At 34.9% G+C, this 17,892-nt stretch overlaps 1 protein-coding gene across 1 annotated transcript in view; it reads right to left on the reverse strand.

The window, feature by feature from the left end:
• LOC129216195 (nuclear pore complex protein Nup93-like) overlaps window positions 1–17,892 on the reverse strand; it is a 100,643-nt gene that overhangs the window by 4,503 nt on the left and 78,248 nt on the right. The window contains exons 16-20 of the mRNA XM_054850378.1: window positions 17,090–17,162; window positions 16,293–16,337; window positions 14,907–15,023; window positions 10,454–10,572; window positions 8,661–8,778 (exon numbers count right to left, since the gene is read on the reverse strand). Of these exons, the coding sequence (XP_054706353.1) occupies window positions 8,661–8,778; window positions 10,454–10,572; window positions 14,907–15,023; window positions 16,293–16,337; window positions 17,090–17,162 (472 nt within the window). The remainder of the gene's footprint in view (window positions 1–8,660; window positions 8,779–10,453; window positions 10,573–14,906; window positions 15,024–16,292; window positions 16,338–17,089; window positions 17,163–17,892) is intronic.

Below are 17,892 nucleotides of genomic sequence, written 5' to 3' on the forward strand. Positions count from 1 at the left end.
TAGCAAAATAATAATAATAATAATAATAATAATAATAATAAAAGAAATGCTAAAAATTATTTGTACTATTAAGCTTTTGATTCTTTTTAATTTTTTTTGGCATGTTTCTCCTCATTCAAATCTTTTCATTATTTACAGTACAACTTCATTTAACAGACTAATTGGGGCCAAAGACAATCTGGAGAATTAAAAATCCAAATAATCTAGGTGATATGGATATTAAGGAAAAAAAAATCCTACAATAGCATACTGTTCATTATGATAAAAAACCCTATTTTGTAACAATTAGGGTAATGGTACCAGTAACAGACATGCTTAACACTAGAATGCCGAGAGGTGTCATTTCGACACCTTGATATTTTAAATGTTCTGCAAAATGTGAAATTCGCACAGGATCCATACGAATTTTCGTGACTTTTATTTAATATGTAAGGAAAACTCACACCCAAAGTTATGAGAAATTAGCTTTTTAAAAATTGATTTTATAGGTGAATTTGCCTAGAACACCGGTGTGTTGTCAATTTGACACTGCAATAATTTTATCTCCAATATACTGAACTTTTTTTTCTTAACAACAGTTCTATAATAAGCGTCAGAGTATTGAAGGTCACCAATACCTGTAAGCACATTTTACTTTTTCACACCTGCTCATCACGCGACAGTTTCTGATGCCATATGAGCACTCATGTGATATGATTTATCAATTGCACAGCGCTTTTGGATTTTTTTTTTTTTTTTTTTTGCCGAGATCGTTGATGCGCTTGCATCTGTGTTAGCAGCTCTTTGGATTCTTTATGATGCTTTTTATTCAAGCATTTTATATTATTATAGTTTGAAAATTTAAAAATGTCTCGCAAAAAAAGGGCTGAAAGAGCGAAATGCACAGAGAATATCAATAATTTGCAAGAAAAATGAACATGAATTTCAAAATAACAGCCCATCTAAGCGCAAAAAATGTAATCTAAATGTGGTGACCAAAATATGTTTTTCCTTTAAAAGAGGTAAAAGAGTAGTATGTGGAAACTGCTCCCAACATATAAATTATCTCTGTGTTTAATGTGCATGATGTAGGTAAGTTTTCTGAAATTTCACATAATTATTCCCCCCCCCCCAAAGGTATAATAATTCATCTATCAATAAACTTGATGTCATTTTATTATTTTACTACCATTCATAAATTAAAAAGGTATTAAAAGGAAAATTGCATTCCCTTTGTTTGAATATCTCACTTAGTTTTGACCAGTGTCGAAATGACACCAGTTGACATTCTAGGGGAAGAAAACGTCCCGCCGTTCTAGTGTTAAGACACCACTCTCAGGTTAACTCAATTTTCTGAGCATTTTTAAACTATTTTTCTCTCATACAACTACATCTCATGTTCGGCTGCTTCTGGATCCTCTGATTATTTAACTCTATTTGTATTTGCTCAATTTCGAGAAAAGATCCAACCCCCAGTAACAGACACCAACAATTCTGATGATACCCAGTAACAGATAGGATGAGGAAAAAATGAGTAATGGATAAAATTCCCCTTTTTTCTTCAAAATGCGCAAAAGTTATTTATTTTTAGATCTAAAACACTATTAAATTCATGCGTGATATTTGCTTAATTGCTGATGATTAATTTAGCAGTTGTTGACAATCTTTCCTGTACATAAACTTCCTGTGTTTTTAATCAAGAACTGTGTCGTCCTTTCAAGAAAGTTGGAAGTCGCACCGGATCCGTTACAATTGGCGCCTAACGTGGGGCTTCTTCTGGACTTTCTTGGAGTAAGTGTGACTTTGGACATTTTTTCATAAAGACTTTGAATTTGGGACTTTATTTTTTTATGGTGATTACTCGTGCAATGGATGACCAATTAAAACAACTTCTGGAAGCAATTAATGCTGTGAAAAGTGACTTGACTGAAAGTTTGGCGGCTAATCGAGAACAATTAAAAAATAATATGGCAGCTAATCAAGAACGATTAAAAAATGATATGGCGCCTAATCAAGACCAATTAAAAAGTGATCTGACTGCAAGTATGTTGGCAAATCAGGACCAATTAAAAAGTGATTTAACGGTGCTGAAAAAGGACTTAACGTCTAACCAAGAAGAAATTAAAGACGACCTTATTTCGGTAAAGACTGTGATGGAAAATAAATTTAATCACAAAGAGCATCGAGTTGATGCTATTGAAGAAAAATTTGATACCGTTGAAAGCCGATTCAATGCTGTAGAAAATAAATTTGAAGAAGAAGGTAGAAAATTTCATCTACTTAAAGAAGAGATCTTTAAAGATATGGAAAGGAAATTGGCGGCCTCTGGAAGCGGTGCTGGTGATTTTCTACCTTCAGCTGCACGACCGTCAATTAAGCTCGCCACATTTGACAGCAAGTCCTCGTGCCAAGTGTACAAGACCCAGTTCCTGATAGTTTCCAAAGCAAATGGATGGGACTTTGTTACCAAGGCCTGTCATCTTGCAGCATCCCTGAGAGGTGATGCAGCGGACATTCTCCAGACCCTTCCGGACAGCCAGCGCCTGGATTCTGCCGCCCTCACATCCGTGTTGGAGCTTCGCTTCGGTGAGAAGTGCCAGAAAGATTTCAGCCGACTCCAGTTGAAGTCCCGTTTCCAGAAAACCGGGGAAACCCTGCAAGAGCTAGCGGCGGACGTCGAGAGACTGTCTCACCTTGCTTTTTGCGACTGTCCTGCGGATGTTCGAGACAACCTGGCACTCAACTACTACATCGACGAGATCCGGAAATCCAGAAAGCTCTATGGATGGCGAATGTCAAAGACCTGAATTCTGCTGTTGTGTAAGCGATGAAGTTGGAGGCCGCCCAGCAAGCAATCCGCAAGGATCGCCATTCAATCGGCGGCGTGAAAACTGATGAGCCTCATCCGGTTTCGTCACGCTTTGCTGAACTTGAAAAGCAAATAAAAGAAATTGCAGGAACCCTCAAAAGGATTTCGGCTCCCAAGGACCAAAATCGACAATCACTTAAGAGCTGGAAATGTGGCGGCGAGGGTCACTTACGAAGAAACTGCGAAGCTCGCCAAGAAACCAGAGAGAAAGGCACCTCTCCCTCTCAGGTTCAGGAAAACTAAGCCATGGCAATCTCTCGGGGTGGAGGTCGCCAAATTGGAATGAGCCCCATCTTCAAGTTTTCCAGATTTCATCGACCAGTGGCGGCAGTAATGAACTGTTTGTTTACGCATATGTAAACGGGTTTCCCTGCGAACTGATCATCGACACTGGAGCCAATGTTACAATCATTAGAACAGATGTGGCTCGTCAATTGGGACTCAACATTCTATGGACGCCGCCCTGCGTTACCCTCCAAACTGTGACAGGTGACAAGATCGAGATTGAAGGTAAAGTAAACTTAGAAATTGTGTTTGGAAATGCCACTTACCATCATACGGCATTCGTTGCTGATATCACGGACCCCTTCATTCTCGGATTGGACTTTTTAAAGAAGTAAAGGGTGTCCCAAAATTAATGCAAGATTTGAATTTGCCGCCATTTTTGCAATAAATGGTTGGCAACCCTGAAAAGAGAACAATTTGACAGCTGAGAGTTTAGGGTAATCAAAAATGAAGCGTTATACGATACAATAATGCACTTTCATTATTGAACAATTGTTTCAAAAATAATGAAAGTTGAGGCTGGTCAAGCAGTTACTGTTATTGGCGCTCGGTATCGCAACACGGTAATGCACGGGTGGTTGTGGGCTTGTTGACATAGACCTTTGAATTCAAATAACCCCATAAGAAGAAATTTAAAAATGTTAAATCACACAATCTAGGGTGCCAATTCTGATCACCAAAATGAGAGAGTATGCGACTAGGAAATGCCTTATGCAGTAATTGAAATGTTTCACTCTCTCTAGCCGTATGGTACAATAACACCCCATTTTTACTAACCCTAAACTCTCAACTGTCAAATTGTTCTTTTTTCATGGCTGCCAACAATTTATGGAAAAAATGGTGGCAAATTCAAATCTTGCGTTAATTTTGGAACACCCTTTATGACTTCAACCTCGACTTCAAGACTAATGAGCTGCACTCGACGAGAGAACACATAGACGTTTTCTCCGCAGAAAGTGTTGTAAAGTCCGCTCATCAAATAATAGCCCAAACAGATTTATCGATTCCCTCAAGGTCAGAGTCATTGATACCTGGCTCCATTGAAGAAAACAGCAGCTTTAGATTCAGCCTCATTGAATACCCTAACCTAAACAATAACCTAAAAGGAGTGCTGGTAGCATCTACGCTTGTGGACCTTTCTAAGGATGTAATTCTTGTGAGAGTCACCAACGTGAATGAAAGGCCAAGGAATATCCAAAAAGGTGAAGTGTTGGCAACTAGTACTCCAGTAAACTGCATCATTAGAAGATACAATTCCCCCGAGACTGTGTCTTCTGAGTCCTTGACATCGAAGTTAATTGGGAGTGCGCCGTTATCGAAAGACCAAAGAACTGCTGCATAACAATTGGTGGACGACTTCAAGCATCTGTTTTCATCTACATCGGAGGATGTGGGCTGGACGAATTTAACCCAGCATAGGATCTACACTGGAGAACACCCCCCTATTAAACAGCATCCAAGACGACTCCAGTTCGCCAAGAAGGAAGAGGTTGAGACCCTCCTGAAAGAGATGCAGGAGAATGATGTCATCGAACCCTCGTCCAGTCCTTGGGCCTCTCCCATCCTCTTGGTCCGAAAGAAAGATGGCTCCACTAGATTTTGTGTTGATTACCGACGGCTGAATGAAATCACCAAGAAAGACAGTTACCCTCTTCCACGGATAGACGACACCTTGAACACTCCTTCCGGACAAAAATGGTTTTCGACCCTGGACATGAAGAGCGGCTACTGGCACGTTGAGATACACCCTGATGACCAAGAGAAGACAGCGTTTACAACTGGATAAGGCTTATGGCGGTTTAAAGTGATACCCTTCGACATCTGCAATGCACCAGCTACGTTCGAGCGTCTTATGGAGACAGTGTTAAGAGGACTTTCCTACGAATCCTGTCTGGTCTACTTAGACGATATCATCATCATGGGACGCAGTTCCGAAGAACATCTGGCAAATCTTAGGAAGGTGCTGCAAAAGCTTAAGGAAGCCAATCTGAAGTTAAGCCCATCCAAATGTAATTTATTCCGCCGGGAAGTGAACTACCTTGGTCACATCATCTCTTCTGAGGGTGTACAAACGGATCCAGAAAAGGTATCTGCGGTCAAGAGTTGGAGTTGTCCCGAAAACATCCCTCAGCTGCGAAGTTTCCTGGGGCTCTGCATGTACTACAGGAAGTTTGTGAAGGGTTTTTCCAACATTGCACGACTTTTGCATAAGCTGACGAAGAGCAAGCAAAAGTTTGAATGGTCCAAAGAATGCGAAGATGCATTTCTACGACTGAAGGAGGCTTTAACATCAACGCCTATTCTCTCATATCCTCAGCCTGGAAAATCCTTCATCCTAGACACTGATGCGAGCCACGAGGGCATTGGAGCTGTTTTATCCCAAGAAGTTGACGGCAATGAACATGTCATCGCTTACTGGGGCAAATGCTTATCAAAGTCGGAGCGAAATTACTGCGTCACCAGAAAGGAGTTACTGGCCATAGTGAAAACTGTAGAACACTTCCATCATTACCTCTACGGCCAGAAATTCCTGCTTCGGACAGATCACGCCTCGTTAACTTGGCTTTTGAACTTCAAAAATCCGGAAGGCCAGATAGCCAGGTGGATACAGCGGCTCCAGGAATATGACATTGAGATCAAGCATCGAAAAGGGTTATCTCACGGTAATGCTGATGCTTTATCAAGGAGACCCTGTCCTGAGAACTGCCACTATTGTTCCCGAATCGAGAAACAGTATGGAACGACTAGCCCTACCGCCTATCAGGTGACAGTGACTCCAACATCATCAGAACCTGATCCATGGAGTGACGACCAAGTTCGAAAAGATCAACTTGAAGACCCCGTCATAAAACCAATTTTGGAGTTCATGGAAAGTGACAGTCGGCGCCCTAGCTGGCAGGACGTTTCCATCTTCGGTTCTGCAACAAAAAGATACTGGGCTTTATGGCCATTTACGGAACGGCGTACTGTACCGAAAATGGGAATCTGATGACGGGAAAACATCTAGGTGGCAGTTACTACTTCCCCGATCAAGGATTTCAGATGTTCTGAAAGAAATACATAGTAGTGCGACTGGAGGACATTTTGGTGTCTTGAAAACCCTCAATAAAGTTCGGGAGTGCTTCTTCTGGAGCAAGGCGAAGGATGACGTGGAGAAGTGGTGCCATTCTTGTGACGCCTGTGCTGCTCGTAAGGGATTGAAGAAGAGAAGTAGAGGGAAGCTACATCTGTACAACGTTGAGCTCCTTTCGAAGGAATTGGGATCGACATCCTGGGTCCTCTACCAAAAACTGCTGATGGGAACAAATACATTCTTGTTTCCATCGACTATTTCACCAAATGGCCGGAAGCATATCCCATTCCAGATCAAGAAGCTACCACTGTAGCGGAGACTCTAGTCCAGCATTGGATCTCGAGATATGGAACACCTTTGCAGATCCATTCCGATCAAGGGAGGAATTTCATCTTTGCTGTGTCAAATTCTCGGAATTGAGAAAACTAGGACAACACCACTACACCCACAATCGGACGGCATGGTGGAGAGATTTAACCGCACAATCCTGAATAATCTCTCACTTATGGTCTCCAGAAATCAACAGGATTGGGACAAGAAGCTACCTTTGTTCCTGCTGGCCTACCGCAGTGCTGTCCACGAGACTACCGGATTTGCCCCATCTCAGATGCTCTTCGGACGAGAGCTTCGGCTACCTTGTGATCTCGTCTTCGGTCGTCCTCCGGATGCGCCTTCATCGCCTGAGGAGTAGTACATCCAGGATCTCCAGGCCTGGTTGGAAGACGTTCATAACTTCGCACGAGAGCCAATCAACATAGTGGCGGAGAAGATGAAGACGCGATACGACACAAGGTCTACTGGACATGAATTCAACGAAGGCAACAAGGTTTGGTTATGGAATTTCATCCGACGGAAAGGTCTTTCACCTAAATTGCAGTCGCATTGGGATGGACCCTATAAAGTCCTTACCCGACTGAATGACGTCGTAGTGAGGATCCAAAAATCACCTAATTCAAAACCTAGGGTTGTACATTATGATCGGTTAGCCCCATACTATGGCCATAGTTCATGAGTATTACGTAAACAACCATGGTTGATAATATAAATGTTGTAGATATTTTTTTTTGCTTTTTAATGTTTGGTAATATTACTTGTTATTATTGTGTTTCCTATGCATTATTAGTTATTATTTAATGTGTGTATTTGTGAACTTGTGATAGAAGTTTGGCACCCTTTCTGGGGATTGTACTGCCCGGGACGTGCAGTCCTTGGGAAGGGGGCAATTTTACAAATTCTGTAAATATTAGTTATTTTTGTGATTAATTTGTCGTAATCTAGCTAAATTTGGCGTTTATTAAATTATCTTTCATGTAGAATTATTGTAGTAACGTAACCTGTAAATAGATTCCTGTAATGAATATACAGTCCCTATACATTCGATTGAAGTATATGATCCCCCTATTTTTCATTGATAAGATTCGTGAATGAATAAAAAGAAGAAATAAAATAACGGTCTACTATTTTTGAGAAGCATTTGGAACCTTGTGGAATATTTGAGAGTTCTCTTTCGGTGTGTATAAAAAGCGTTATGCATGATAAAAAGTTAGTTTCGATTGAGAATTTGTACTGAGAGTGTATTGGCTCTGTTTATTGCGAGGCATTTCACTGTGTTGTTTTTCGTATTTGGAAGTAAATATGTGTGTAAGCATTGAGTTTACGGTGTTGCTTAATTGCTGATGATTAATTTAGCAGTTGTTGACGATCTTTCCTGTACATAATCAAGAACTGTGTCGTCCTTTCAAGAAAGTTGGAAGTCGCATTGGTTCCGTTACACTATATACTGACAATTTATGGCTGTTGCATTATGGAAAAAGAAAATTTTTATTTTATTATTTTTTGAAAAATTCAATTTTTAGCAATTTTTTTCAAACTTTCAGCCTCATGCGCGAACTGAAGATGTCAACTTAGAACTTAATTATTTTTCCCCAATTGAGGATACCAAAACTGACCCTTTTAAGAGGCAAAATGATTTCAAAATAATAAAATCTATTTTTCTAACCACCGTAGTGCACAATCCCATGCTACAAACAAGTTCAGTGCCAAATTTCATGAAAATTGCTGAGCGGTCAAGTTGCTATGCACGTCACAGACATCTAGATATCCATCCAGACTCTCATCTTTATTATTAGTAAAGATCAAGATATCTAGATAAAGGAATCGGAATTTTAAAATCAATTCGGAGGCAAAAAAAATTATCAGAATGTAATATTTCACACATGTTAGTTAGAGAGCATTTAGGACCTTTATAGTCTCATGCTCCCGAACATTTCCGAAAAAAAAATTAAATGACCCCTCCTAATACATAATATATATGTGTATGTGTGTATGTTAACAATGAAATAAATAAATAAAATAAAACACCCACCCACCCACAAATCAGTATTTCAGTCAGTAAATATAATAATTTGATATGTATCGAAAATTGTATGTAGTAAAAGTACATGCATTACTTACATCCAATGCATCAATATGTTGATTTTGATGATAGAAATTAAAAAACATCATCAAATCCAAAAGTAGAAAAAATGTATTGGCTATTTCAGGACTAGCAGAATGTCCTTGCAATTTATACCTAAAACAAATATTTCACATTCAGTTCAGGCAGAACATATGTATCAACATTTTTTTTTTAATGATAGAGAAAAAAATGAACAAAGAAGAACAATTAACAAATTAAAATCTATTAGAATAAACATAAAAATCCGATTCTTTCAAATATGAAGAATTGGAAAACCCAAATTCACTCTACATCTTACTACAATGTTGGTGCATACTTGGTGCAATTAATTTTCTATAAGATAGGAAAATGTCAAGAATAAATACATAAATTATACAGAAACTATTTTTAATTTTTGTGACCTTTATTTGAATTAACAAGGGCTTTACTGCAGGTTGTTAGTTTAATAGAATTTTTGTCTTTTTTGGGGAGGGGGGGGATGCTTGGTAAAATCGAGGCAACCTGCAATGGTTACCTGCAGTGAAGAAAATAAAGAGCTGAATAAAATGCATACCTGAATGAGATAATTAAGACAAAATTAAATTCTACATTTTAATTAGTCAAACTAATTAACCATGTAACATGAAAACTAGTTTTAATATCCAAAAACAGAGGTTAACTGCAGGAATGGAGATAAATTATTCCAGCAATTCATTCTAGTGAAGGAAGAGAAACCCATGTATTGGTCCGATACTCTCCAGACACCCCCTCCCATCCAAAATCTATGCTTCATTAAAAAGATATATGAAATTGTGTAATACATGTATGCTTGTCCAAAATTATATCCATAAGCTTCTGATTTTCTAACGTAACCAATATTACAGCAAAGCTATATCTAATTCAAAAATATATTTGTTCAAAAACATATTATAATATATGGTTTTTGAAAGGAATCAATATTTAGCCCTTAATTCCAGAATACATGTTACGTCCAAAACCTTCAGAAATTCCATCGTGGGAGTGACTTTCAGAAAATCCGATGTGTCAGAAGAAAAGAGTTGTGCTAAATTTGGCAGCTCATGCTGCCATCTAGTGAGATAAAAATGTGGCGAAAATTATCTTGCTATGTTTTTTTTCGTTTTTTAAAATAAAAATAGTTCTGTTCATTATTTTTTAAAACTTTTATTCTGAGCAATATCATTAGTTTACATATAATTAGAACTCTGAATTGTGTTGATACCTTAATTGTTTAATTTTTAATTGTTGCATTAAGATGTTTTCTTTACATTTTCATTATGAGCAATATCCGTAGTTAACATATAATTCTTAACCATTTCATTTACTTTCCCCTATATTTTGGTACTTGGCACTTTGCGAATTGTTAATGTTAAATAACAGCACAAAAATACTACTATAGTTGGGGCAATTCAAACCTGGCAGCACTGTGAAGGTTACACAGATTCTAATCACAGCATTACAATGCCACCAGGTTAGGCGTCTCTCTTAAACAGAAGTTTATTACGATGGATTTCAATCGTTAAAAATTTATGACAGAAAAGAATCAAGTGTTTTCGAAAATTGCAGGTAAATGATAGATTGTAGTATTTGATTTCTTGCCTTATGCTTGCAACTACTTGAAAGTCACGTGACTGGTTATTTGAAACCGAATTAAATATGATAAAAATTGAGACCTTTCTAGTACCTTATGGAAAGTCTAATCAAATTTAACAGCTCTTGAAACAAATAATTTACAATGAATAAATAAGTAAATAAATACAAAAAAATCAAGTATTGTAAGAATTTTGCATACCTTTCAGCAATTAGCAAGGACAGATTTTCTAGTCTTTGGCGATTAGATCCAGGAACATTTGTTTGTGGAATAACTTGACTTAATAATTTGTTCAAAATTTCAAATACTTTATCATGTTTCTGGAGGAGAAAATATAATTACATGCAACTAAGAAATAACTTGCAAATTTGTAATCAAATCAATTCTTATCAAGGAATTAAATACATTTGTTTCCACTTGGTATAATGAGACCGATACAATGAATGGTTTTTCCATTACTGTAAAAGCACTCATTTTCCCAAGCCGTAGTTTCTGGGAATATGAAAATATCAGTCATTTCGAAAGCTGAAAATTTTACGATGTTTTGATAAACTGAACTGAAAGTTGATTATGTGTATAAAGTTGGAATATTTCACGAGGCTCAAATTTTTCCAATTAAGATGAGCTCACGAAGCCCCATGAAGGCAAGTGCTGTTACAGTATGACCTCGATATCTCGAATCTCTTGCGATAAGAAAAAGATTTGAGACATCAAATTTTCGAGTTATCTAGGTTTTGAAAAAATTACGCTAGTAACTCTCACAATTACTCTAACACACACTGTATATTTACATACGGACTTTGCATAACAATTGACAAGTTATTTTGAGCATTATTATGAGTGGCAACTTCAACTTTCTTTTCTCATCTAGGAACTTCAATGTTCTTATTTTATCTTCATGTGCATTCAATTTAAACTTTTGACTAGTCAGTTTGTGGGAGTTCAAAATTCAGAATAATGAGGAACATGTTTTTCCCACCAATATTCCTGTTTCAAGACATCGAGGATTTCGAGATATTAAGGTCTGACTATCAACTGTGGTAAAAAAGATTTTTAAATTAAAAATGAGTAACTTTTTGTATGCTTTTTTAAAAGTATATTTGGATTGAACAGAAATCGATTTGCTCAGAGACAGTACTACTGTGTCTATTAACATCTTGCTCTAGAAATTGTATGCTTTAACATGCTATAATATCTATTATATTTTAAAACAGATTGAGTGCAAAATATGCTTATAGTTATGCCATTTAGATAAATATAAATACAAATGAGAAAAATAATGCTAGATAAAAAAACAGAAAAAATAGGTGACTTGCATAGCATGTTTGTCTGGTCAAGAGCTTAGTAAACAAAAAGCACTATCTGCGATAGATCTTTGACTACAACCCTCCAAGGGAGTGTCCCAAGGATAATTTCCTACACAGAATATTTTGCAAGATCAAATTCAGCAGTTAAAAAAATATATAAATAAATAAAAAATAAAATAAGTAAATAAAAAAATCATGTACTTTACTACATGTTTTAACCAGTTTAAACAGAGCTCCTTTATCATTCTTAACAGTCATGTTGACAAAGATAACATGAACACAGATAAGAATGCAGAATAGTGAGAAAAAAACCTGTTTAGAAGAATAATGCTCTAATTCAAGTAAAAGTAATGATGGATTTAACCAGCAATATGAAAAAGGGACTTGAACTTTTAATTAGTCTTTTGGTAAGATTTTAATTATAAATAGTAAACTCATGAAAGAAAAGACTTTGGTAAAGTTGTACAATATCGATTTACATATTTTCTGCAATTGGTTCATGGTTCAGCCTCAAATTTTAACAGTACCTTTATTTTACATGTAATAATAAAAAAATTAGAACAAAACAAAGTTATTTATACAACTAATGATTTCCTATTGACCAAACGGCACGACCTTGAGGGTCACAGATCTGGACGAAACTCTGTATTTAGGTTAATTCCCACTAGATATGAGCCCAGGTAAAGCAGTTTGACAGCATAGGTCCTAGTTCGGTCATAATGGGGATCCAAAGTTTTTAGTTTAGCTCCAGAATGCAATGGTTTTTCCTTTGAAATTAACCTTTTTTAAACTCTTTTCTTCATATTGCATGGCAGTATACCCAACTGAATGCATTCACAGTATAGAATAAATTCCAGCTCCTCTATGTTGTACTAACAAGAGACGCGACAGATGCTAGGAAAGAAAATATTGTGCTAAAATTTCAAATTCCAAAGAAAACGCTATTGCAGTTCCGGGGTCAAACCAGCAAAGTGTATGCTATGTACTCAAACTATTTTACCTGGGTTCACATCTAGTACGAATGGATCTAAATCCAGTAATTTATCCAAATTCATGACCCTCAAGTTTTTGCCGTCCAAACTGCACTGATTTGCAGGACTCCAGAAATGCAACGGTGTCTTTATTGGAATTTGAATCTTTGGGACAATATCTATCCTGCAAAGACATTTGACGTGTCTTGTCAGTGCAACGAGGCAGGGGGGGGGGGGGTAGTGTGAATGCATTCAATTGGCATATTAGGCAATGCAAATCAAGAAAAGGGTAAAGAAAGTTTAATTTCAAAGGAAAAACCATTGCTTTTCTGGACTCAAACAGCAACTTTGGACCCTCGTTGTAGCTAAACCAGGGTTGGTCAAAAAACCGGTTTTTTCAAAAAAACCGTTTTTTTTTTTGGTTTAAATACTATTTGCGAGAAAAACAATTAATTATTGGAAGGTAATTAAGGTTCCATGGAATTAACAGTTATTCAATAGTCACATTATTATACCTAATTTCTTGATTAATTAAAGAGATAAGAACAAAATCTTGTACGTAAATTAAATAATTAAAATAGCTTTCTGCGGGGAAATATTGATTGAAATGTTTGACTTGATTAACATATTAGTATGCATGTATATATAGACCCTTTATGATACGAAATACTTCAAGAAGTGGTTGTGATGCGGGTTAAGATAAAATATAATGAAGATCCAAGAAATTTTTTTTTTTTATAAAACCAACATAATATGAATATTTATCGAATAAAGGTAAAAGTTATATTTTTAAGCATAATCTTTTCAAAAGAACAATTTTCATATTTTTTCTTTCTGATTTTACATAACGCTGATTTTTATATACACAATGTCGCAAATATTGAAGTAAAGCAAAATGTACAACAGTAAATGATTGAACAGTCAAAAAATTGATTGCTGTTGCACTGACAAAGTTTAAAAAAAAGTGCTGCTCTATATTCGACTCCGTTCTTATTTTGGAAAGACTTGGAAAAGATATCGACTATCGCTGAAACAAAGAACCAAATCAAAAATACAATAATTGGTGTAACATGGCTTAAATTACAGCTTATTTACTGGCATACATGTTGCATCCAGCATTAAAGTTTAAAAAATATTAAATGCAAACTCTTTAGAACAAATAAATGTGTAGTAAATTCTATTTCAAGAAATTTTTTTTGCCAAAAACGTTATACCTTCTGCAACAGTGACTGAGTGGTGGAAAAGCCAAGAAAAAGAATTTGAAAAATGCAATGCAACCGTCTTTAAAAGTCTTCAACATTACTAAAACCAGCTTCAGAAAAGTGCAGTGTATATATTTTCGTCATTTAGATATCATTCATAACTCAAAAATTGATTAGGCTCTGGAAAAGCTTCAAAACTTGCTTTTTGTTCAAAGTACTAAATAACATAAAAATAATATTAATTTCTAACGTAAAAGTTGCTATGTATTTATGCATATGTTATTGTGGTGTAAAGTTGATTTTATGTAATTGTAAAAAGATTTATACACATATTTCTGAAATGAGTTGAATACATTACATATACAGGGTGTCCGAAAAGTCCTCGACACATAACAATGGTATTTTAGGTTAAATGTGTCAAGGACTTTTCGGACAACCTGTATTTTTATGTATAAATGTAATTTTACAGTTTTTGTTTGTAACAGATTAAAAATATTTTGCTTTAAACCAAAAAAGCCGTTGTTTTCTCCAACAGTCTTTAGAAAAAATTCATTTAGTTGAAAGCCTTGAACAAAAAGACTAGTTTTGAAGCTTTTTCCAATCCTAATTTGTTTCTTATTCAATATGTGTGGGGAAATCAATGTAAACCTGTGAAATAATTTTTTTTGGCTTTTTTTTTTAAAACCATTTAAAAAGAAAAACCGCATGGTTTTTTAAAAAAAAACCAATTGGTTTAAACCATGGTTTAAACCAATGTGGTTTAAACCAAACAACCCTGAGCTGAAATACGGCCTATGCAGTCAAAAACCGTTTTGCCTGGGTTCATATCTAGTGCGAACTGACCTAAATCCAGAATTTCATCCAAATCTGTGACCATCAAGGTCGTGCCGTTTGGTAGTAAGTAGCAAAACTAACTGGGAATGCTGAAATACTCAGTATATCGACCAGCATTTTAATTTATTTACATTTGAGTTGATCTAGAATAAAGTTTCAAGTAACTAGATGTTACTAGACACATAGAAAAAGTTTTTAAGCACTTTAAAATTAACATTATATACTTTTAAGTACATTTAAATCAAAATTGAGTACTTTTTAAAAATCCTTAAAAATGACAATCAAGCCCTTTTTCAAGAACACTGATAAGAGTATTAATATGAAAAAAATATATACTTACCTTAGCTAAATCATATAGTTTTATTGCATCTTCATATAGTCCTTTATTTTCACTATCTGTAGCAACAATTTCTATGATAGTTTGAGTATCAATCAGAAATTTATCAATAGCTCCTGGCTGTAAATATTTGACAAATATGATAAAAATTACAGTAAGATATTATATAGGACATTAATCTCTTGTACATACACATGCTATGCACTGTCATAGAGAATTGATTTATTAGCTTCATTACTGCAGAAAAAAATCAATATCTTCAGGGGTAATGCAGTCAATGATATAGAAAAATTTCTGAACACTTTTTTTTTTTTTTTTTTTTGAGTTTTAGGACAAACATTATTCGGTAGCAAGTGCTAATACTGCACTGCTTCATGATGTGTATCTAAAGCCTGCTTGATAAAAAATACTGAAAACAATTAAAAGCTATTTTTGAAACACACTAGGTTAGCTAACACTCGGAAATTGATAAAGCAAGTCATTGGTTTGAAATACTTATGATTGTCCTGAGGACCAGGTGTAAACTTACTGTTTCTCAAGAAAGTTTATCTTTTGTGAAACTAAATAAAAATTCCAAGTATGTGCTTTATGGTTCAAAACACAGATCCGAAGAATTAAAAGAATGACAAATTTCCTATCAATATCTATCGAGACATTTTGAGGACATTTATTGCTAAGTAAAATAATAAAAAAGAGTGTATCAGAAAATAAACTTAAAAGATTCTAAAGAACTGTTGGCAAAATCAACCCCCCCCCCCTCAGTAAAAAGAAACTTTAATTTTTATTTCCATAAAAGTTTTGACTCTTTATATTAATTGAAAGTATGAGCTTTGTAGTTCAAATTTATTACATTTCCATGGGCATTTAATAATTTAATGACAGCACCTGTTTCCCACTTTGCTGATGAATGTATCTAAATTATTTCATATGAGGAAGTGAGAAGCAAAAGGATGCAAGTGGCAATTTGAAAATTTGGAAGCAACAAGTACAGTTAGTAGGAGAACCTCTCCTCTGTCTTGGGTCAAGAGATAGAACTAGTAGCCCTGGTAGGTGCTGCTGTACATCATGATTTAGAAAAAAAAAAATCAATGAAAGCCTACCTAAAATGTCATCTTTAAACACGTTTTACTCAAAACTGGAAAATGTCTACTTACTTCCCTTTGCTCTGCTCACTGCCTCATATGATCAAATTATTAAATTCTTTTAAATAACAAATATTTAAAAAGATTTCCATGTAATTCATTGTTGACATTAAGAGCTGAGAAAAGTCCCTTTAGTGATAAATTTCGCACTTACAAAATCAATTACATTATTATTGCATAATGATAGAAAAGATGAAAACAATATTTTAACAATGAAAAATCAATTTGTGTAAGAAAACTAACATACTTTCCTACAGCCATCTGGTTCAATTTTTCCAAGCAGCATTTCATACTGCAAAGATAAAGAAGATTGGTCACAATTTTAATAAATCAAGTATTGTTTGTAGGTAAATAATGTATGTAAATATTAGGAATATGGGAAATGGGCAGTTTTTTATCCATGGAACACATCCAAACATTATCATAATTCTGTTATTACAGGTCTGGCAGACATGCACTACCCCTTGCAACACCAGATTAACCTTCCAAACTTCAATGGAAAATGTTATGGCAAACATCAAATTCTGCCTTTAGGCTCAAAGAATCGCTTGAATATTCAAAAGAAGAAGAGTATTGTGTTCAACATTTTAATGTAGATGACAGTCTTTCGAATAATATGATCAGGCATAGGTGGAAAATGAACAGAAAGTTGGTAAATATTGATAAAACAAATTTTGCTAAAAAGTATAGTGCATGTGATAAAATCTATTTTTCAAAAAACAAAACTATGTTATTAAGACATGAATAAAAATTGTTTGTAAAAATTTACTGTGCAGAATATTTCTGAAAATATTTGAACATTTTATGAGCCTGTAAAAAATTTATCCAACAAAAGTGTGAGTAACAAGATATATATTAATTGTATTCATTAAAATGCTTAAAATACTTAAAGTGCTATGTCGCATAAATTTGAGAATAATAAAACTCTTTGCAATATCATTTGATTTTTATAAAATCATATCAATCACATAATATATTAAGAGATTTCTCGATTTTATTTAAAAGCTGAAAGCAAAATTAAGAGTTAATAATGACTAAGCTTACTTCTTTTGTTTCCAAAACTAGTTCACTTATACAAGCCATAAACAGATTGATATTTCTATTGCTTTTCATGTCTCTAAAATAAATAAATTAAAAAAAATCAGAATAAGAAAACTAATTTCTATATTATAATAAATTCAAAGAACACACACATCTATACATATAATAGCAATAATTAGAGATGCGCGGAACATTTGGTTGGTTTTCAGTTCACTAGCTTTAACATATCTTTAGAGAGAACAGTAAAAAGATCTATCATTATATCACACACACAAGAAAAATTAAATAAATAAATCCAATATTGCTTGGTACAAATTTTCAATGATCATTATCATGCTCATGTTTCATTGCTGCAAGGAATGTAAAAAAATCATGGATTTACAGTACAATTGATATGTAGTGTATTGATATAACACCACAAACAAACACACTGAGCACCAATACAACCCAAAGTTTAATTTTATTTTAAAATCTTAAAAACCCTTCTCTGACCAAGTCTAATCTTCCCCTTGCAGTTTAATTTTCATGATACTCACATATTGCCTTTTATTTGCATCAGCAATATAAAAACACAACACCTGCCCTGAAGTCAATTTCTACTGTACTTCAATTGCAGTAACATGTTGCAATGGTAGTAAAATTGTATAGCCATTGAATTCAGAGTGAGTTCATGCTATACTACAACATTACTAAGGTTAATTTACATTCAGTAAACATAACAAATCATGTTATAATATGGGCATAAATATACCCCTGAGGATTCTCAAAATACAAAAACTGTTTAGTTTAATGTTGAATATGATTGG

Source organism: Uloborus diversus, chromosome 2 (assembly GCF_026930045.1).
Source record: "Uloborus diversus isolate 005 chromosome 2, Udiv.v.3.1, whole genome shotgun sequence".
Lineage (NCBI taxonomy): Eukaryota > Metazoa > Arthropoda > Arachnida > Araneae > Uloboridae > Uloborus > Uloborus diversus.